Here is a 23,465-nt window from a genome sequence, read left to right as displayed (position 1 = left end):
AGGATATAAAATGTAGACTGGCAATGGCAAGGAAAGCGTTTCTGAAGAAGAGAAATTTGTTAACAAAAAATTGGTTCAAATGGCTCTGAGCACTACGGGACTTAGCATCTGAGGTCATCAGTCCCCTAGAACTTAGAACTACTTAAACCTAACTAACCTAAGGACATCACACACATCCATGCCCGAGGCAGGATTCGAACCTGTGACCGTAGCGGTCGCGCGGATCCAGACTGAAGCGCCTTTAACCGCGTGGCCACACTGGCCGGCCATTTGTTAACATCGAGTATAGATTTAAGCGTCAGGAAATCGTTCCTGAAAGTATTTGTATGGATTGTAGCCATGTATAGAACTGAAACATGGACGATAAATAGCTTAGACAGGACGAGAATAGAAGCTTTTGAAATGTGGTGCTACAGAAGAATGCTGAAGATTAGATGGGTAGATCACATAACTAATGAGGAGGTATTGAACAGAATCGGGGAGAAAAGGAGTTTGTGGCACAACTTGACAAGAAGAAGGGACCGATTGGTAGGACATGTTCTGAGGCATCAAGGGATCATCAATTTAGTACTGGAGGGCAGCGTGGAGAGTAAAAATCGCAGAGGGAGACCAGGAGATGAATACACTAAACAGATTCAGAAGGATGTAGGTTGCAGTAGGTACTGGGAGATGAAGAAGCTTGCACAGGATAGAGTAGCATGGAGAGCTGCATCAAACCAGTCTCTGGACTGAAGACCGCAACAACAATAGGGGTGCAATATGTAGATTTAGTCTGTTGTGAGGGTTTTTTTTTGGGGGGGGGGGGGTAACGCAGTAGGTGCGGTTTCCATGTCAGTTTATTTTGGCTTGTAGCATTTACTGGATAGAACGGCCATCAGTTATAATCTAATTCAGGTCAGGCTTAATTTTCGTGAAACTGTTTACAGATTAGAAATAGAGCTCGAAGTGCACTGCTATTCGTTCATAGCAGGCCGAGTAAGTCAGGCGCGACGTCAGTAAACAGAACTCGAAGGTTGCCAGCATCGCATTAACATTCCTTCTAAACTTCTGTAGCTGTTTTATCCCTTGGCGTACTCCGGTGTTGGTTTGGGTTTCCAGCTCCAGTAAGGCTGTCCTCTGCCAAAGACGGCACCGTCCCTTAACGTCTCCGGCAATCGCTGCAGCGCAGATTCCGGCAGGAACGACACCGAAAACGCCACCACCAAGTTCAGGGCTGCGAGGATGGCGAAGGGAAGTCGCTTGTCGTCCTGTGCAAGGAAAAGATATTTGTAAGTAGTGAGAATGAAAGACACCAATCACAGATATGTTTCCACGTGAATTATTACGAGTCTAAAGCCTCCTTGCTAACCATCCAACAGAAAGCCCGCACCAGACTGAGATTACAAAATATATTAACTGGGCAAAAAGGTGATTGCACTCCTGCACTATCCTCCACAGGTACCATGGTCTGACCTATAGTTTGCTATGCCAGTGTTGCACGGATGTACTCTCCACCAACGTTCTATTACTCGCTCTAAATGCTTGAGCGTCATGCACTCTGTTCTCCCTTTCAACATCTGTTTAGTTTCCCTCTACCCCCTCATCAAATTCCCACCTCTCCTAACATACAATAAACACCTAATCAGATCCTAAACTATCTGCAAACTAGACTTCAACATTTGTATACTCTTTAATTTGCAATCCTGCCATGCCTTCGCACCTACATCGACATACAGTTCGACCCATATAAACATGAGCTACTTTAATAACTTCTGAACCAATAACGGGACACATTTGCAATTTTAGGAGATGATGAATATCATACATACATACATACATACATACGAGGGGGGGGGGGGGGACCCAAAAATAACCGGAATTTCTTTCTAGAAAGCATATACTTTACTGTTTTCAAATACAACCTTAATCTCCTTCGAAGTACTCTCCATTAGCGTTAATACACTTGTCCAAACATTCATTACAGTGTTCGAAGCACCTTTTAAATTCATCCTCTTTGATACCTGCTAGCACTTTCATGACATTGCGTTTTACGTCTTCCACATCCGCAAAACGCTTCCCTCTGAAGTCTCTTTTCATCCTCGGGAATAGGAAGAAGTCCGAGGGTGCTAAATCCGGTGAATAGGGCGCGTGGGTCAAGGGACTCGTCTTCGTTGAGGCCAAAAGCTGGCGAACGCTGAGAGCCGTGTGCGCGGGAGCATTGTCGTGATGGAGGAACCACACACCAGAATCTCACAAAGCCCACAATGCCGTTTCATAACCTCCAAATAGAATTGTTGGCTTACTGTCTGGTTTTCAGGGACAAAATCAGAGTGTACGATCCCTTTGATGTCAAAAAAACAGATCAACGTCGTTTCCACATTTGATTTCACTTGTCGAGCTTGTTTTGGTCGAGGTGAGCCAGGTGACTTCCATTATGATGACTGTTGTTTACTTTCTGGATCGTACCCATAGCACCATGACTCATCACCGGTAATGATTTTGTTGAAAAAGTGTGAACCATCTTTGAAAGCGTCCTTCATTTCGAGACAGGCTTGAACGCGACAATCCCTTTGATATCCAGTAAGAAGCTTCGGCACGAATTTTGCTGCCACTCTTTGCATCCCCAAATCGATGGTCAAGATGCGCTGAATTGAGCTCCAGGACAACTTGGACAAGTTCTCGAGTTGGTCGATTGTCATGCGTCGATCTTCACTGATGAGATCACGGATTTTGTCGATGTTGTCTTCGCTTTGAGCAGTTGAAGGTCGACTGGAACGGAGCTGATCTTCAACAACCATTTCTGCCTTTTTAAACCGAGAAGACCATTCGTACACTTGCGTTTTACTAAGAGTATGGTCTTTGTAGGCTGTCTGAATCATCGCAACAGTTTCTGCTGCTTTCTTGCCGAGCAAGAAACAAAACTTCACTGCCGCACGTTGTTCGTAAGAACTAGCCATTTCCTCGTCTCACGTCTGCACTGCACGCACACTCGAAGAACTGCCAAAGAAACCACACTTCTCTCTGTTGGGTGACGCCGCGTGGCAGAATGACTCAGCAGAGATCCTACTACAACCCTCTGGCGGCGCAACCTGCTACTACAAGTACACGACGTGCAGCATTACGATTCCGGTTACTTTTGGGTCCCCCTTCGTACATGCAAAGTCCTCACAGCAAATGCTGGAAGTGCCCTTCACCAGCAGAGATGTGCAAGTGCACTAGTGCATTCTTTTCACTGTATTCCATGCATTATGTGAAATGCATCCTCGCCAGTATTGCTTACTTCGTGTGCCTTGGCCCCACGAAGTTATGCAGTTGTCTGTGGTCTATGACTGTACACTCAGCTTTTAAGATACCGCCACAAGGGCGGGGGAAAGTGGGGGGGGGGGCGGTTGTTCGGTCATCATAGACACTTGACTTGTTACAAGTTACATGGAAGCGCTAGGCATGCGGCACGCTGCTCCATCTTGTAATTAAGCTTTCATAAGTTCGATGTCATCCAGCTGCTCCACAAATGTATTGAAGATGTCCGTATAAACTGTAGAGTCTTCAGTCACATCAAAGAAAATGGGGCCAGCATTCCTGGAAGCTGACATTGAGCACCACACACCGACCTTTTCATCATACAGTGGTTTTCCATGGATGATATGGAGGTTAACACCAGCCCAGCGTCTACTGCTTCGTGTTTTGGTGTAACCTGGAAGATGCAACCATACCTCATCTGTAAACTAAGTTATGCAGAGGCTGTTGAATAAGAAACCCCTGAAACTATCGACAGTAATGCATTCTCTTCTCATGGTCTGTTTCTTGCGCACTTGCAAGAAGTGCACTCTGTATGCTCGAAATGCCGATTTCTTCGGAGCTCTATGCTGGTTCAATCGACAAAATGAATTCCTTGGAGAGTACTTCCAGTGTCTTTGAACATTATCAATAACCTCTGCATTCAACGACTGTTTATGTTTACAACTGACACACTTTACTCCATCAGTCGTCTACAACTTTCTTACAATTGATAAAATTGCTAGCTTTGCTGGAACATCGCGCAGATTGAATTCTTTCTGGCTGTTGTAACCAATGACTTTGTCTTCCCATGTATTTTCACAATAGAAACTCGTTCCCGAAGTGTGTAATGCATCTTCCTGCCAGTTAAAGTCTGCGAACGAATCACTGATTTGCTCGAACTACACACTCACTACACTTCACTAACCGTGACCAACGAGGCTACCAGCGAACTAACACGAGCCGAGCAGGCGCGGCATAACGCCGGACAAAGAACAAGCGCAAAAACGGTCAACTTGTCAACAACGGGCGGTACTTGTAGTTCTCCCAGACAACTTCCCCGTATTTACGAGCTTTTGAAGGAAGGAAATCAGATTTATATGGATCGCTCTCTATTTCACAACTGCAAAATGACCCACGAACTGACTACGTTAAAACTGAAGCTGAAAATACTCACTGGAAATACTAACGAGGAGAGGCCATGAAGTTCGGCTCACAGATTTACTTCAAACTTTGTGTGTCTTTAGGAGGCCACTAAAACAACAAAATGCGAGAGTAGCTAGATGTACTATTGTGGAAATTCCGAGAAAATCTCAAGAGAATTTTTACGCATCGATTATGTAACTGACGTACATGTACGAAGGTGCTGGTCGTTCGAATTCGTGGTAGTCAAGTGATTAGCGTTCGAGCTTCCAAGACGAACATGTATGAGGCGACGATTTGGCTCCTGCTCAGACTTATTCGTTATTCTATTTTTTTCATCACTGGTCATATTATTTAACTTATTTGAGAGGTAATGTAACTAAAAAAAACCAAGTGTATTTCCATGGAGTTTTAGTACATTTCATGTTATTTGACTACATAACAATTTTAATTACATTCCGTTGTACATCAACAGTTTCCAGCACCGATATTTGCGAAAATGTCGCGTTACGCACAGTTTGCATCCAAACTATCGCAAGAAAGAGAAATTTTTCAAAATGTGAACGAGGTATGCTTTTCCTTAGAAACACTGAATATTCCCTGTAAATGCTGGAAAACTGAATTCATTCGAAGTAGTAGGTACCATTTCAATTTGTTTTCCACGTCTGTATGACAAACACCATCCTGCAAACATGTGATCTCGAGAGCACATCCGACGAGTAACTGTACATCACTCTTGTATTCCGACTCATTGTGATTTACTATATTAGTAACTGTGAATAACGTCATTCGCATCATTATTTATCGAGTTTTGCCTAGGCTTTCCAAGCCCGTACCCCGTCGTTGAACATTTAATTAAAAATAGTAAATAGTCAAATAACATATGAAACTCACAACAACTTCAGGAAAACGCACGTGGGATTATTTTTTTCATTATATTAGCTCTCAAATGTCATATAAACTAAATAATTTCACGGGTGACAGGAAAGACATAGATTAAGAACTAGCAGTCACTGTAGCTGGATTCGAACCGTCGCCTCGCACACGTCCTTCTTCCTAAGCGCGAGAGCTAACTACTTTTTTTTTTAGCTCATTTTGTTCGTTGCAATAGTTCGAGGCGGACGTCCCGTGATACTCGCTGAAGTTCGTCGTTGGTCCATTCACTCTGTTTTTTTTTTTTTCTTTTTCATTACAGAGGGCAGCTAACCCTCTGTAGATCTTGATGTCAACTAGAGAATGACGTATTTCTATTATTATCCAACAAATGCACAGTTATAAATTATTTATTGACCGTTCCATATAAGGGTGCTAAAACAAGTACCCGGTGGGTATAATTGGATGCTAAAACAAGTACCCGGTGGGTATAATTATAGTGATGGTGTTCCAAGAGCTGCAGTGCAGGTTGTAAACGTTGCTGGACGCTGAAACATCGTACGTACGTCCATTAATCGTTGAGCTTGCAAAGCTTCCAGAAAAAAAAATACCTGTAGTTCTACTTTCTGCCACCAGTTGAAAATATGGCACTGTAAGGAATCAGAATGTGAAATGTCTGTTGTTTCGACGTCAATATGCTGTACGTCGCTAGGCGATGCGTGTTGATTTCTTTTATGAAGTGGTAATTGGTGTAAAGGGTATATGAAACGCAGTGGCCGTTGAGAAAAAGACGTACACTCCTGGTAAAGTTGTTTTATCACAACGACGGAAACAACATCACTGCAGGGTGAGTATATCACCGATAGGAACAGCTGTGATGAGGCCCCATGATAGTAAATGGGCTAAGGAATTCGATCAATTAACCTGAAGAAACAGGTGAACAATAGTGGTGCAGATGAGAAAGGGAAGTAGCCCATTCCCATGGCAGTTGTTGATGAAGTGCAGCACTCGCTTTATTAGGATCCACCGCTCAAGTTATCACAGAAATTGTCTCTTCCCTGGCCAATTGTTCTAAAGATCTTGCGGCGCATTTTACAATGGTATCCCTACGAGATTCAGAAAGTGCAAATAATGAAACTCCAAGATAGGCTACAACGTCATGACTTCGCCCTTCGTTTTGTGGCATGCACAGAACTGGCTGACATGTCCAGTAGAATTGCTACAAAATGTTTTATTGTTTTAATGGCTTCGTTTGTGTCCCAGTATGACTATCCTAGGTTTTCCCCCTTGGCGGAGTTGTGGAAAAGTGGTGGGGGACAAAAATGTACCCGAGAAAGGGGTATTTTTTCGGTTTTGTGATTATATCTCGTAAATAACTCACAATATCGAAAACGTAGTGGAATTAAAAATTGTAGGACATGAAATTCTGCATTGAATGAGACCATCGGCATATTTTTTTGGATCATCCGTTTCCACAATAGTGCTCTTCAAAACTGGACCAATTTTACACGTTCATGAATGTGGCTGGGAAATATTCTTTCCCTGCACCTACATCACATTCTGGCTGCTTATAACTCCATATTTTCACCTGGTGGCGGAAAATGGAACTATTATTTTTTTATCACACTCCGCGAGCGCACCGGCTGATGGATACACCTACAATGTTTCAACGTCCTGTGATGTATATAGCCAGCACTGCAGCGCTAGGAACACTGCCAGGTTAGTTATGACCACCCAGTATTTCCCCAAATGTACAGAATTCCAGTACAGCCGAACTATCAGGCGATGTACAAACAACTCGCTGAACTTCAGGAAAATAGAATACTCCGAGGATTGTAAATCTTCTTTTTCCATCCCATCCAGGGCAATAGGACAGGTTTAAATTCTACATCGCCAGACAAACTTGATGGCGATGAAGATGTGATCCTTATTTTTTACGCTGGTTTATGAAAAGTATCAACGAGAGAGAAATACGCCTAACAGAAAGATATCGTTATTTTTTGGAATTTATCCGTCGCATTGGACCTATCATCTAAACTTTTACAGTTTTTGTCTCAAATTCGTTATTATACTGGTTGAAAATTTACGACAAAGTGATCACACTTGCTTTGGATTTTCTGAGACATATTTGATCTGTCGTTTTGATTTCTTCACATTTTGTATCAGATTCATCGTCAATGGAGACCATTGTTTACCTCATGTTAAGGGAATGTAAGCGACAATATTTGCATCAATCTGCTACATCTATATTTATATGAACATCTCAAAACGATATTGTGGTGCCACTCTCTCCTGCTACAGTTCAGAATGGCGCTCCGGCAGAATTACTGCCGAAATATCTCGGAATGGACTCGAATACAGTATCTCTGATTTTAACGCAATTTTTTTTTTCACGAGATTTACACTGTTTTATCAAAAGTATTCCGACACTTATTCAAGTGGAAGTAAATAATGGATGTGTCCTCCCTTCGCCCTTATCGACAGCATGATTTCTAAAGAGGACAGTTTCAATGAGTAGTTTGAACGTCTGTGGAGGAATGGCACTCCATCCTACCTCAATAGCCGAAACCAGAGAAGATCTGGAGCGAAGTCCAAGTACTATCTCATCACAAAAGTGTTGTGTTGGGTTCAGGTCCGGACTTTGGGCAGGCCAGTCCATTTCAGGAATGATTCTGTCTACAAACCATTGCTTCACAGACATTGGTTTATGACAAGGTGAATTGTCATGTTGATCCAGTCATTGTTTCTGAACTGTTGCGCTACTGTACACCGTATATAATGGTGTAAAGTGTGTTCATATCCGTTTCCTTAAACGCAGTAGGGGGACCACACCATAACCACAGAACCCCCCCCCCCCCCCACCATGTGGTAGCACCACCTCCTCCATACTTCAGTGTTGGCATTAGACATTGACGGCAGATAATGTTCTCGAGGCATTTGCCAAACCTGAACCCTCCCATCGGATAGTCACAGGGTATAGCGTGATCCATCACTCCAAATTACTCGTCTCCAGTCATTGAGTGCCCAGTGGTGTCATTCTTTACACCACGTCGAGTGTCACTTAGAACTGAATATGTAAATAGATGGATTATGAACACCTGGTCGACAACTGTATTCCATTCTTTTGACTCCATATGTGGAGTCACTGTGCTAGCTGAATTGCTTAAATCACTTTGAAACTCCCAAGTGAGTACTTCCACCGATTTCTTTCGACCACCCTCCATAATGCTCGATGGTCCCTGTCCATCAGTATATGATGTCTGATCTATCTGATTTTGGCTTAGCTGCGATTGTTCCTTCGCGTTTCCACTTCACAATCACATCACCAACAGTGAACATAGGCAGCTTTAGAAGAGTTGATATGTCCCTGGTATAATGGAAATGTCGTGTGGCTAGGGCCTCCTGTCGGGTAGACCGTTCGCCTCGTGCAGGTCTTTCGATTTGACGCCACTTCGGCGACCTGCGCGTCGATGGGGATGACCTGGTGATACGCTACTCAGGTAATAGCCAATGACAGTCCACGATCGAAGCACTGAACTCTTCTGAAAGTCAAATTCAGCTGTTACTGTTTCTCTACTGACAACACAATACTCCTCGCCTCGTTTTATACTGGCGCGTCTGCTTCTCGTGACATCTAGGGGTCAATTTCGCATTACAGAGGGGGTGTCCCGAAAGTTCAGATAGTGTGTGTCGGAGGAACTAATGTTTTACTTGGCGCTTCTTCGATCATGTGCTCTAAAAATTTTAATGTACCTTTGTATGGTCCAAAACACCTCTCCTGCAGCGTCTGCTACTGAATTTGGATGAACAACCTTGTGACCGAGCAGTAAGGCTTATTTTTTCTTCACTCAGTTCCTTTTCTATCTTTTCACTTACTCGATTTAGTAAAATTCTTTCAAAAATCTTGGCTGTATGACTCATGAGGGTTATTCCTCTGTAGTTTTTACAAAGTCTTTTATTGCCTTTCTTGAAGATGGGAGCAAGTGAAGAACAGCATGGGTTTAGGAAAGGAAGGAGCACAATCGACCTGATATTTTCTATCCGTCAACTGATGGAAAAAAGTTGGGAGTATAACAAAAGGGTGATAATGGTTTTTATAGACATAGAAAAGGCATATGACTCAGTTGACAGGGAAAGACTCTGGGAAGAACTGAAGAAGATAGATATAGAAGATGGATACATTAATGTTATAAAGACAATGTACAGAGGCCACAATTGTAGAATTAGAACATCATTGGGGAACTCTGAACACTTCGAAATAAGACAAGGACTTAAGCAAGGAGGTATTCTATCTCCTGCGCTTTTTAATGTTGTGATGGAGGGAATGAATAGGGCAGTTAAAGATATAGTAAAAGAAAAAGACAAAAAGATGATTTTTGCAGATGATATGGTAATATGGGGCGATAAAGAGGTTGATGTACAGTTACAGCTTGATGCATGCAAGGAAATAATGAAAAGGTATGTATTAAAAATAAATAAAGATAAGAGTGAAGTAATGGTATTTGGAAGAGAGAAAGGAATCAATGGAAATATTACCTTGAATGCAGAACCCCTCAAAGTGGTAGAAAGTTTCACTTATTTAAGGAGTGAAATATCTAGGGATGGAAGAATAACTAACGAAATTAATAGGAGGTTACAGAAGGGAGGCAATTGCTACCAAACAATAAAACATCTGATTTGGAATAATGAAGTTTCAGAAAGAGCAAAACTCCTGATGTATAAGAATTATTACTTCCCTATTGTCACCTATGGTGGAGAAACATGGACAATGAAAGAAAGGGACTGGAGCAGACTGCAAGCAGGGGAAATGAAATTTCTCAGAGCAGTTAAGGGAAAAACAAGAATGGACAGAGTAAGGAATGTAGAGATTAGAAAGGATCTCAAACAAGAAAGTATGAGAGAAGAAATTGAAAGAAAGAGATTAAGATGGTATGGGCATGTTAAGAGGATGCATGGGCAGAGACTCCCCAAAATTATGGAAGAACTAAAGATGGATGGGAAAAGACCTAGAGGGCGCCCAAGAACACGGTGGAAAATGGGAGTGAGAATATCTTTTGAAAGGAGGGGTGTGACCTGGCAGCAAGTGGAGGAAGAAAAGTGGTGGGAGGACCGAGCCAAATGGAGAGGACTCGTCAGCACCCAGACCAGGCAGTAGCTGGAGCGGGATTCGGATATAGATAGATAGATAGAAGGCTTATTTTTCCACCTACTGATGTGCAACATCTTACATTTCACGTACCATCAAAGCCAGGTAGGGCAGGGAAGACATGGCAATCCCGGCAACTGCCCACTCGACACTCGTGGCGATCTGGCGGAGACACGTCGGGTGCACCTCGATGCTCTGCAGGTTCGCCATGCCCATGTTGGCAATGGTGCTGAACTGCATCAGCATGGTCGCCACCACGATTCCTGCACCCGCGATGTGCGCTGCACAAAACGGGAATTTTTGTATGTTCAGTTCTGAGGACGAGACATACATTTACTTGCCAGCAATAGATTGAGCTATCGTATTAACATTTTGATCTTTCCCTGGACCAGCGATTTAACAGGAACACCACAACCTTACTCTAACAGAGTGGAAGATAGATTATGTGCTCCATCTGTCTGTGAATTTTGCAAAATTTGTTGGTGCAGTTTCGGTTTTTGCTTTTTGTGTTACTGTACTTCTGAGGTAGACATGTAAATCCAGCCTGACATGCACATACATAGGTGTGAAGAAACAGCTGATAAATAAACCCATCCTGTAATTCATGATATATGCAACTCCTTTTGACCCTTTACTTCATTTTTATACAGTGTTCAGACATACGTTCATAATTTAATGGTAACAGTTGAAATTTGATCAGTATGGTTTTGTTAATCAAATTTCAAATCCAGGATTCCATTTTCTCTTAAATGGTTGGATTCCTTTGTTGATATAATACACCCCTTCTTAAACCAGTTTGTTCGAAATTGCTGAATATTTTTGTTTACATTTACATTATATTCTGTCTGGGTTATTGACAGTCATAGTATTATATATTTCTGTGTGAACAGTTTACGCTAAAACCTAAAATCAAAGCTAGTGCACCATTTTACTTCTCCTTTTTTTACTTCAACCGTTTTCGCTCTTGCTAAGTGAAACTACAGTTACTTCATGTTTTTAAAAGCTCCAAACACTGAGTAACAAGGACTTAAAGGTATCATAATTACCTTAAAATAAATAGTGTGTTCATTGAACTAGGCAATTAATTGATAAGTATACAACCCATAAATTTCTTATACTTGTATCGAACACATCATGCAATTTAACAATAACAACTGGAAGATACTATCCTTAAATGCATATCTGACAAGTGTTTGGTAAATTATGAATAAATAAACCTATGATCGAATAATGTATCAATACTATAAATTCTGCACATATTCTAAAGAATTTTCAATATTAAAAAAAAGATACAAAAGCATCAATAGTAACATTTATTCCTTGTAATCTTTTTGTGTGGTTCTATCATATGTTATCACAATTTTTCGTTTCAGCACACACAGTCATAATGTGTGTCTATAAAGCTAATTTCTTACTGTGATATAACATATAACGTATGTTTTGCATCTTCTGACAGTAAATAGTCTTTGTATTTCTGTTAATTAAAGTGAACCCTAAAATAAAATGGGTTCCAATTTTCAGATGTTATCTGATAAAATTGATTAATTTTGAGTATTCATCTCAGATGACTGTCATAGCAAATTGAGTGGGGTAGTCCAGATTTTCAAACAGATGCATATTACAAGAAAACTTCATTTTATTATATGTCATCATTTACTCTTCGTTACTACCAAAATAGTGCTTAATTTGTAAAGTTAGTTTGTTCATCTCTTGTAACTGAATTTCTTACTGTTTCTTAAACAACCACTTCATATGTAATCATAGTAAACATCATCAGCTGCTTACAACAAAAATAACGTATAATTATTTCGTACATTTTCTCAGCAAGGATTTTTGGGTTGAATCCATGTTTCCGGGCTTGTATTTAATTATGAACTGCTGATCGTCTCCACTTTCAAATCAGGTTAGATTTTGCAGCTATATATTGTACTTGCATCAACAGTTACTCTCACAGATTCCATGTTCCCATGATACTGGACTAGGAAATTATAGGGTAGATTGTGATAGATGAAGCTGTTAACCTGTCCCTATCGGTTCGAATAGATCTCATCCCATGTACTAAAATACCTGTTGCCCAACAACAGACAACAAGTAGAAGTTGTAAACCACTAAGACAACCGTTTAGCTCCACCAAACGGTCTTTTACCCATAACTGGCATGTCTTTACTTCTATTTTTTTGCCCTATTTTTGTTCTCCCCCATCGACGAAGCAGCTGAATATTCACTTAGCGATTACTTGCTTCATGATTTAGATTAAATTTCAGTAGATTTGTGTTTATATAACCGTGAATCATATCGTTGGCATTTTTTCCGTTCTCATGCTGATTAAATTTATAGACTAGCTATGTAGCTGATAGCTGTACAGTGTATTAATCAGTATATTTGAGTATTTGTTGAGTCGAGTTATGGCAGTATATTGTTTTCTCTTTTGTTGTATTGTATCCCCCCATAAAATCTTCTATCCCATTCGTGATCAGTTCGATTACCTGCAGTGACTTATTCCTGTAAATAGGTGACTTAGTAATTTACCCCTTACTGAAAGCAAAATGTCTACTATTCCATTAAGCCAAGGAGAATCAACGGCAGTACAACCCTTCCATCCTACGAAATTTGCGATGGGGATGGCATTCTAAACCTTAGAATGTGTAACAGCGCATATCGGCCATCATCGCGCATTACTGTACATGGCCATTTATTATTGAATTTCGTCAATATCTAACCTGTGGTTCTTAATTGCCACAGTCTATGAGCAACATTCCTGGATCTGCTTCATCTCTACCGATCTCATAGTTGATCCACTTGGTTATCACAGCAGTCTTCTCTGACTATTGACATCTAACTGATCTATCTTACGATTTTCATCCAATTTTTAGATAAGATAGAGGCTAAATTAGCAGAGACATATGGACACAGCTCACCAGTCAGCAGGCAGAAGATGAGGACACAGGCCATTGCAGCCAAGAGTGCACTGGCCACGCCGGGCCAACGGCGACCGAACCTCGCTCCAAAGTAGTTCACCAGGTAGTAGGCAGTGAACTTGGCCATCCCCTGCGCCACTATCCCGAGGAAAGGGTTCGCGCTCAATCGGCTCACTGCTATCACCGGTGAGTACATTGTCAGCAGGTCTACCGACCTGGTAACGACCAGAAATGCGCACATTATTCCATATCCACTAACAAATCAACATGCACAGACTCCTTTAAATGGGCTTACGACACAGTCTTTATTGTAAAGTCTGATTAAAAATTGTCATTAAGCTATATCTGTACCAAAAGTGAACTTAAAAATACGATTTTACCATCATCATACATAAAGACTTACAAAACTTCTACATTGGTTTTAGGTACCCTTGATATCAGATCCATGTAAAGTGTATGACAGATAGATGGCTAGTCCGAAGCTTCTTTCCAAACAAACCCTCATGATCTGATGTTCTTAGTAGCTACAATAATGTTGTTATCAGTTCTATTAATTTAACGCCGTTCTATTTCCTAATATATACATTCATGACCGAATGTAGCCTTTGCATCCAGACCATTTTCAAGTAGATTTGAAAATGATGCTGTTGTAAAGCATCTGTACAGGTGTTGGTCTCTAACTGGTGGGGGGGAGTAAGAAGGGAAAAGTCACGTGACAAGGTGAGCAAGCCGCTCCCATGCGTTTTACACATACTTCAGTGTATGCACTAAGATCGAGAAATAGACTGGTGTAAAGGAGATAGGAGAATGATAGGTGTTTTCCTTCTGCAGATAACAATGGCCCCATAGATGGCGATACAGGTGATGCTGCAACTCTGCAACCACAGATGATTGGACGCCCTGAGCACGGAATCCTGGCAGGAAAATGACGTCATGACAGATCACTAGTGGACATTAAAACAGACGTTGAGCGCCTGCACACTTTCTGTCAGTCACCGTGACCTGCTGGTGATGCATGCCAGCTCATCTGACGCGCTCTCTTACGAGAGCTTGCAACACTACAACCCACTACCTCACGTACATTTCAGCTACCTTGATTTCTCGATTGCATAACCATTTTTGTAAATACATGTATTAATGAATTTTCTCATTTATTAGTGTTTATGAAAATTTTATTTTTTGTTGATAGGATAAGTAAGAATTATTCGTGTCAAATCATTGTAGTAAATACGCTGACCATGTCAGGGAAGCTTCTATTGTGTAAAGCACAGTAACAATATCGTCGTTGGCAAGAGTGCGCAGTGGTGAAGGCAGAGAAGTAGTTGCGAAGCATCTGTCTGGAGGAACGGACGTATTTGTTGAAGTGCAAACGCCAGAGTGTTTTGCGTCGAAAATGTTGTGATATGTGGCCAGGCAAATTGTAAGTGGTCGAGCAAGTATGTGGGCACAGTACATGGTCACAAGAAGATTTTCGAAGCAATGAAGAATATTGTGTGGGCCAGATTTATTCAAGCTGCACACTAATCAAAAAGAGCCTGTTGTCGATCATGGAACTCATAATAAGCACTACTTTGCACCACAGGCAACGCATAGCGAAGTGAGATCCTGCACTGTTTCGTAGCTGTGCAATTGGCATGCTAGCATCTTAGTAACTTCTTGGAACATTATACTTCGTTTAGTCAAAGAATGAACTTGTCGAGAGAAACTTAATTGACACTAGTCATTAATCATTAGCAGGGTTTTTTCTATCACTTCACCACGATTACAAGAAAGTTATAAATGCAAAAAATAGTCAAAAAAAGCCAGATGTAATTAAATTTACTGTTTATTTTCAGCCGAGTCATTATTGCATCAAAATATAGTAGTACCGACAATTGCTCGTATAGTATTGCTCTACTAATGCAGACAATCAGTTGAAATTAAAGGTGATTTTAATTGAAATACAGTTTCTATGATAATAATATGGTGGATTTTATGTAGTGAAAGTAGTTATAGAATTTTATGTTGTATTTTGTAAGTGATATTTTATGCACACGTCAAAATAACACTGCTAGTGAAAAACAGGTATGGTGTTGCGATGAATGAAAGTTTTTACTGCATCTATTTGATAAACCGTCAGCAGTAGAGCAAAAAGTAAAGAATAATAAACAGTTTTTAACACTAAGCATATTTTCAGGCAGACAGCATTCTCGTGAATTGCGCAACATTTAAGGAGCCAACCGCCCCTTACATATGGAGAACAATATATCTTTGCCTCACACAGCTCACAGTAGGTACTATCGATAGTCGAGAGCCGAGTGCGCCAGAAAGTAGGCAGTGTTGAGACCCCGAAAAAGTAAGTTGTTGACTACTAAACGAGCAGGGCGGATTTCGGCAAGACGGCTGACCGCATTTATCATTGTTTAACGGCTCTCTGTGTCACCCAGCGCCGTGGGCGTGACCTCCAGCAAATACGGAAATGACATTAACTGAATGACTTGTTGGTATGTTTAAGTGTTCATTTGCGTACCGCGATTACGCGATAACCGCGCCGGAAACCAACGATTTGGACTGCAGTGAAGATTGTGCAGTTGGTGCTACATGAAGGATATTGGTGTGTGACGATATTAATAGGCGACCTTTGATGAGTTAACCTTTATTATTTTGTCAGATGAAGGGAGAAACTGCCTCATTCGTGCTGTTTAGACAATATATATAGAACCATAACAACCAAGTATGTACCGATTATTGCTACCTGACATTCAAATTGACTTTGTTGGATTTGATACGAAACAACTCTCCGTCCAAATATTAACGGATCAGCCTTTATCAGTTGCACACGGTCAAACTGTTCTAAACTGCTATGCTGTTATCCACAAGTCAATAACGCTGAGTTCAAAAAGGGAGTGTTTCATTGTGGCGTTCTATGAAAGGATAGTGTGCATTTTTCGGACAAGTGATAAGAGGAGGAGAATAACAGTACTTGGTTCAAGTGTGCTTATCGCGAAAGAACATTGGCAGTATTAAGAAAATCAGCAAAAGTTTAAATGGTAACGAAAACTTCTCATTAGTTTATGTATGTATGAACAATTGAGAAATTTCGTGAAAAACCCTTTGTCGATAAACGGTACTTTGTTATGGTTTTCATTGTGAAAATGCGTAAAAAACTTCGGAGACTGTATTACGACGTAATTGCAGGATAATAGAACGATCTAACACCTAATAATTAAAAGCAATTGGCAGTATCGGACGACAGGGACAGTGCGAGGTTAATATTAACGAGAGACACGGGTAGACATTATCGCGACGTAACTGATCGCATATTCATTACAAGCGTGTCAAAGAAGTTTTGTGCTGAGTCTTTACGTACGAAACCGGCTGTAAACCGTTTTAAAATCGCGAAAATTAATGTAGGCAATAATGCGAGTGGCTAACGTTATTGTTGAGTGACGGCACGGAGCCCAGCAGCCGCGTCAAAGAACGTCAGTCAGGAAGTAATTCGACACAGCACCAGTTCCAGCCGCGTGAGAGTTTCGACGGCGTAGACATGCTACATCGAGCAGCGACCAACACGCCTCCGAAGCTGACATCTCGTGGAGAAACTACGAAGTATCCTGACCGCAGTGCCACCTGGCCAACGATCAGCGAACTTCGACGACAACGTCTATACAGATTACACTGGGCGGCGGGCAGCCAGCGACGCTTCAGCCAAGTCGCCGCTTATAACGAGCCAATGGCATTGACAGCAGCGGCAGCGACTAGAGGTGGCAAAAAATAACTTAACTGATAGAAATAACCGATTACTGAGAAGTAACGGTTACTGCGATAACCGCTCACCTGATACTGGCAGGTATTTCAATAACTGCCAATAGTGCCTCGCACCATCTGTTGACCCGAAGATCTTACTACACTCGCGCGTCAACTCATCGAAGGAGAGGGATAAGACCATTTTGAGGGCGTTCTCTAGGTCATGGAAATAATTGTGAGACTGTTGATAGAACTGTGTACTATTTCGTGCGCCATCGCTACTTTCAGCACAAACAGTAAAACGAAGTTAATGTAAGAGTTGTGGCTAACAGTGCTGCAGTACACGCATTGACATGTACGGTCGTTCCCTTGAGCCACCGCCATATTTGCCAATTTAGTTTTGGGCAGGTAGTACAAATACAGTTACCATAAGGAATTAGAGCGACTATGGAAATAACTATGAGGTCAGTATTTATCTCCGGTAGTTATTGTTATTCACTCACAGTTCTCGTTTTCTGGAAGTTAACGGCTACCAGTACAGGTAACGTGGAAGTTAGTAACTGCGTTCCCGACTCCAGTTGAAGGTCATAGAACCCGGTGATATTTCCAGAGAGGATAGTTACTGGAATGAACAAATACTTTCATACTGCTATGGAAATAGCCGCTGGCCATCGCAGAGGAGAAAGTATAACATAAAATATTTGAATATAATACTTATTATCCTCATCACTTGTCAGGAGATTGTCAAAATACATGAATGTATTACGGTAAACTGGAGTTGCTAATGTTTACAGGATTAATACACTGCCAGAATAAAACATAGTTATGCACGTTTAATAAATTTATCGTATACAGATACCTGATCTTGACTGCTGTGACCAAGTGTTGTCAAAACTGAAACATAGCAGAATTTTTACTTAAGCTGGTCTGACAGTCCCTGTTGAGATATTCATCTATAGAGCAGAATGAGTTGCCTATCAAGAAGTCTTTCAACTCTCTGTAAACGGTGCTTTATCTCAAAGCAAGTTTTTATTGGTTGCTGACTTGCTAGCAATTTATTGAAAGTGTGTGTTCCTGAATATTGGACCCCTTTTTGGACCAAGGTAAGTGATTTTAGGTCTTTATGTAGATTATTGTTTGTATTCCTAGTACTGATATTATGTATTGAGCTGTTGCTTCGAAGTACTTGCAACAAATTTCATTAAGGAATAAATATATTAGGAAGCAGTCGTTAGAATACGAAGTTCCTTGAATGGATTTCTACATGATGTTCTTGAATTTATACCAGAAGTGATTTTTATTACACACTTTTACATGCTAAAAACTTTTGCTCGGTTTGATGAGTTACCCGAGAATATGATCCCTTATGGCATAATAGAATGGAAGTATGTAGCTTTTTTATTTTTATATTTATGTCTCCTACATGTGACATCATTCTCACTGCAAATGCAGACTTGTTTAGGTGCTTCAGCAATTCTGTGGTATGTCCTTCCCAACTGAATTAATTACTGAGATGTAATCCCAGAAATTTAACACTGTCAACCTTTTCATACACATGTTGTAGATGGAGAAATCGAGCAGTTTTCCAAATCTCAACGAAAACTTGGATAGCATACAGGAGTAAACGAATCTGTCACATTATGTATATTTTTGTATTGTATTACAAGGCCGTACACTTATTCTATTAAGTGAACAGCACAAGAAATTAAGCTTTGAATTCAACCTGCATTATTCAGCTTACATATTACTTCATACTTAAAAATGCATGTTGTTAACAGTTAACTCAAACAGTGCTGTGGCGAAGTTCAGAGTTTTCTGCTGTGGCTGCGAGGATAATATTTATAATAGCTGCTGATAACCTACATACATATGATATGAAACACTAATAATAGTTCAAATATCAAGTGAAATCTCCCTACAGTTAATTAGCTAAGGTTATGGCACGATTCATAGGACATTTAGCTCTACTAGCGGCTATACTGGTAACTAAACTGATGGATTCCACCTGTGTCATTATTTAACTGTAACCCCATTGGAGTATTCGGTAGTGAAATCTAACTTGAAAGTTATTTGTAACTGTTAAAATAACGGTTTTAAAAATATAACTGGAACTGTGGTAATGGTTACTCCAGCTACCAGTTAACACAGCACGCAACAAATATCGAATTCCGTAGCAAGTATTAGCGTTGTGCAATGAGTTAAGACAACCTGCTGGCGCAATAATAATTTAATTAGGCCATCTGCAGAGCATATAATCACATTTTGTAACGCTACAAGAATTGTATAGTAATTTTTCCTTCCATTTCGGAATTTTCTGGCTCTGCAGTAGTTTGTCTATGTATGCATATATTTTTTATGTTTTCACCAGCAATAGAGAAGGGAATAGATTTTAAGACTTATACTGCAGCATTAATTGTTGATTACAGGTTTCATATGTTAATTGGTGGTGTTATTTGATTTTTGATGCTTTGGTGTGATGTGATGAATATTACCATTGCTGTTTAATTCAGGTAAGTTGGTGAAGTGTTTTTATATATCCAATGCAAACAGGTATTGTTTCTGTTTTGAGCTAGTTGAAGTACTGCTGTCATTATTTTGTTTTAATTGTCAGGTGCTCAAGAGTCTTAGGTTACCCAAGGGTTAATTTATAGTGTTGCTTGTATGTAATATATGTAAACAAACATGTCTACTGAAATCAAGCAGGAGATTCTGGCAGTAGAAGCTGGGAAGAAGGAGATAGGACAGGAGAATAAATGTGATTCAGGAATCAGTGACTGTGGACTCTCAATAGAAATCCCATTACCTCATTCCACCAATTACCTCAAGAGACCAATTAAACCTGTACTAAACATTGTAGTGGGCAGACAGCAAGATGTGCTACTGGCAATGTTAGAAAAGCCTGATGCCAAGATTGAAGCCACCAATTGGAAAATGGAGGACACAATGCAGGAAACCAAGGAACACAGTAAAATGACCCAAGAAAAGACTGAAGCCACTAATTAGGAAATCAGAGCCACCAATCAGAAAATCGAGGAAACCAATAGGAAAACCCAAGAAAAGATTGACACTGTCAACGAGGAAATTCAGATGACACCACAAGAGCATGAAAATTTGAAGAGAGAATTACAGAATTATAAGGAATAGGTGATGAAAGACTGCAAGGAGGGAGAAGGCAGATTCCAGCAGAGGACAAACCTGCTCCAAAAAGATGCAAAGAAGATGGGAGAAGAGATAAGCGAGAAAGCCCATGAAGAGGTTCAAGAAGTTACAGAAGAATTCGGGGGAAAGATCAAAGAGATAATGCAGAAGCAACAGCAATGTTAAGTAGCTATTAAGGGACTAGGCAACAAACAGACTGAATTAGCTCAAAATATACAAAATGCAATAACAGTGCATCGGGGAGAAGATAATAGGAGGATTGCACAGGACATACAACATTTACAAGGCGAAATCCAACAATTAGAAACGAAAACTGAGGATATTGACAGGAAAATTGGTCATGCAACACTAGCTATAGTAGACGGTAAAGTGATAACATTAATGAGTGGCGATAATCGTCATCCACGAGTTCATGTGGGACAAAAATATAAGCCAAAGGGAGCGCTGCACCAGAAGATTCTTATGAAATGACTGAGAGACATTTTTCCAACACATTTTCGAGACAAAGAGAAAATTCAGTTTGCAATAGATAGAATGGAACGTGAAGCTTTTACATGGGGAGTGAAGAAAAAAGTGAAGTCAGTACTTATGAGCAGTTTGAAGGACAATTTCTAAAGAAGTACTGGTCAAAGAGCCATCAGTGTGCAATACTGGAAAACCTGCTCCATTGCAAGTCTCTCAATAACTGGAGAGGTACCTTGAAAGAATTTGCTGTGCATTTATGGGAACTAAATGAAACTTCGGAGCAACCCTTAAATGTTGATATAATGATTTCTGCAACTAAGAGGACATTAAGCCAGAGGATGTAAGAAACTTTGTCCAGAAGTCTGATTAAAGATAGAGGAGCCCTGATGGAGATATTGGAGCAAAAGAATAATCAAGCAGGTGAGCAGGGCCAAAGAGAAGACAATTACCAACAGAATCAGTTTAATAATCAATCGTTCAACTGAAGAAGACTATCATGGAAGCAGGGGCCATGGAAATGGACATCAGTTCCAAGGCGTTTCCAGAAGAGATGAAAATACGAGGGAATATGAAAGAGAAGGTGGCAGACGAATAAATAGTGAGGCCTAAGATCAGGAGGAAATGAGTTCAGAAAACTAGACCGCACTCCTGATGAGGTCCAATTGTAGTCAGGATAAAGATGTGTGGACTAGATGTTGATGACTTAGTTGACACTGGGAGTGAAGTGTGTGCTATGTCTCGAAAGCTATATGAACAGATACTGAATACTAACGCCACCTTACGTAGTTTTCACATAAATGGTGTCCGAGTTGCAAATGCTGTAGGTGCCAAAAGTAAGCCCATTGAGGAATAAGCATTGATTGGGTTTGAAGTAGAGGGAAAAGTATATAAAGCGACATTTTTGGTGTTACCATGTCTTAATATGGCAATTATTTTGGGAATTGACTGGCTAAATGAAGTAGAAGAAATCATAAATTTCGAGGAATGCATAGTGAGTGTAAAAGGATGGGAGGGAGAAAGGAGAGAATTGACCTTGGTAGAAAGTAAGAAGTCATAAGAGAGACAAGAGTTCTGACAAGTGAATTTGCGTTATGAGGTGGGGCCTACAGAAGAACAACCGGATGATGAGGAAGTATTGATATTCTATGAGGGATTAGCACAAGCGGATCAACCGAGTGAAGATGCTATAGGCAGGAAACTAGAAGATGTGACACATTTGGAAGAAGAGATTCGGAAGAGGTTAGCAGAGATCTTACATAAGCACGGCAAAGTTTACTCTCAGCAGCCAGGAATCATGAAAGGGGTAGAATGTAAATTGAAAAGTAAGGAACACAAGCCTTTCAAAACAATACTCCATACCTCCGGCTAAATGCCAAGCAGTAGAAGAGGAAATACAAAGAATTGTTGACCTTGGGGCTATTGAGAGAGCCAAGACCAATATAATAGTCCATTATTTGTGGTAGACAAGAAAGATGGAAAGGTGAGAATAGTTTTGGATGCATGTACAGTAAATAAAATCATTGAACCAGATCAAGAGAAGCCAAAAACGATAGAAGAATTAATTCAAAGGTTTCGGGGTGCAAAGATACTCAGTAGCATTGACTTACCCTCCGGGTACTGGCAAATACCTCTGACACCTGAGTCATGTCAGTATACTGCCTTCATGTAAGCTGACAGAAGTTATCATTTTAGAGTATTGCCATCTACATCTACACCCATACTCCGAAAGACTCCTCACGGTGTGTGGCGGAGGGTACCTTAAATCCTCTATCGGTTCTCCCTTCTATTCCAGTCTCGTATTGTTCATGGAAAGAAAGATTGTCGGTATGCCTCTGTGTTGGCTCTAATCTCTCTGATTTTATCCTCATGGTCTCTTCACGAGATATACGTAGGAGGGAGCAATATACTGCTTGACTCCTCGGTGAAGGTATGTTCTCGAAACTTCAACAAAAGCATGTATTGAGCTGCTGAGCATCTATCGTGCAGAGTCTTCAACTGGAGTTTATCTGTCATCTCTGTAACGCTTTCGCAGTTACTAAATGATCCTGTAATGAAGTGCGCTGCTCTCCACTGGATCTTCTCTATCTCTTCTATCAACCCTATCTGGAACGGATCCCACACTGGTGAGCAGCATTCAAGCAGTGGGCAAACAAGTGGACTGTAACCTACTTCCTTTGTTTTTTGACTGCATTTCCTTAGGATTCTTCCAATGAATCTCAGCCTGGCATCTGCTTTACTGACAATTAATTTTATATGGTCATTCCATTTTAAATCACTCCTAATGCCTACTCCCATATAAACTATGGAATTAACTGCTTCCAGTTGCTGACCTGCTATATTGTAGCTAAATGATAAAGGATCTTTCTATTTATTTGCAGCACATTACACTTGCCTACATTTACATTCAATTGCCATTCCCTGCACCATGTGTCAATTTGCTGCAGATCCTCCAGCATTTCAGTACAATTTTTCATTGTTACAACCTCTCAGTATACTACAGCATTATCCGCAAAAAGCCTCAGTGAACTTCTGATGTTACCCACAAGGTCATTAACATATATTGTGAATAGCAACGGTCATACGACACTCCCCTGTGGCACAACTGAAATCACTTACTTCAGAAGACTTACTTCCACTGAGAATGACATGCTGTTTTCTGTTATCTAGGAACTCTTCAATCCAATCTCACAATTGGTCTGATAGTCCATATGCTCTTACTTTGTTCATTAAATGACTGTGGGGAACTGTATGAAACGCCTTGCAGAAGGCAAGAAACATGC

The 23,465-nt window shown here is 40.6% G+C and overlaps 1 protein-coding gene across 1 annotated transcript in view; it reads right to left on the bottom strand.

Moving 5' to 3' along the window:
- Positions 1 to 1,045: 1,045 nt before the first annotated feature.
- Positions 1,046 to 23,465, bottom strand: part of LOC124606603 (solute carrier family 22 member 7-like) — a 94,435-nt gene continuing 72,015 nt past the window's right edge. The window contains exons 7-9 of the mRNA XM_047138588.1: positions 13,336 to 13,550; positions 10,511 to 10,698; positions 1,046 to 1,247 (exon numbers count right to left, since the gene is read on the bottom strand). Coding sequence (XP_046994544.1) covers positions 1,059 to 1,247; positions 10,511 to 10,698; positions 13,336 to 13,550 — 592 coding nt within the window. The 3' untranslated portion in view covers positions 1,046 to 1,058. The remainder of the gene's footprint in view (positions 1,248 to 10,510; positions 10,699 to 13,335; positions 13,551 to 23,465) is intronic.

The sequence above is a fragment of the Schistocerca americana genome, chromosome 3, assembly GCF_021461395.2.
Source record: "Schistocerca americana isolate TAMUIC-IGC-003095 chromosome 3, iqSchAmer2.1, whole genome shotgun sequence".
NCBI classification, from domain to species: Eukaryota; Metazoa; Arthropoda; class Insecta; order Orthoptera; family Acrididae; genus Schistocerca; species Schistocerca americana.
This window is presented reverse-complemented; position numbering and strand designations above follow the sequence as displayed.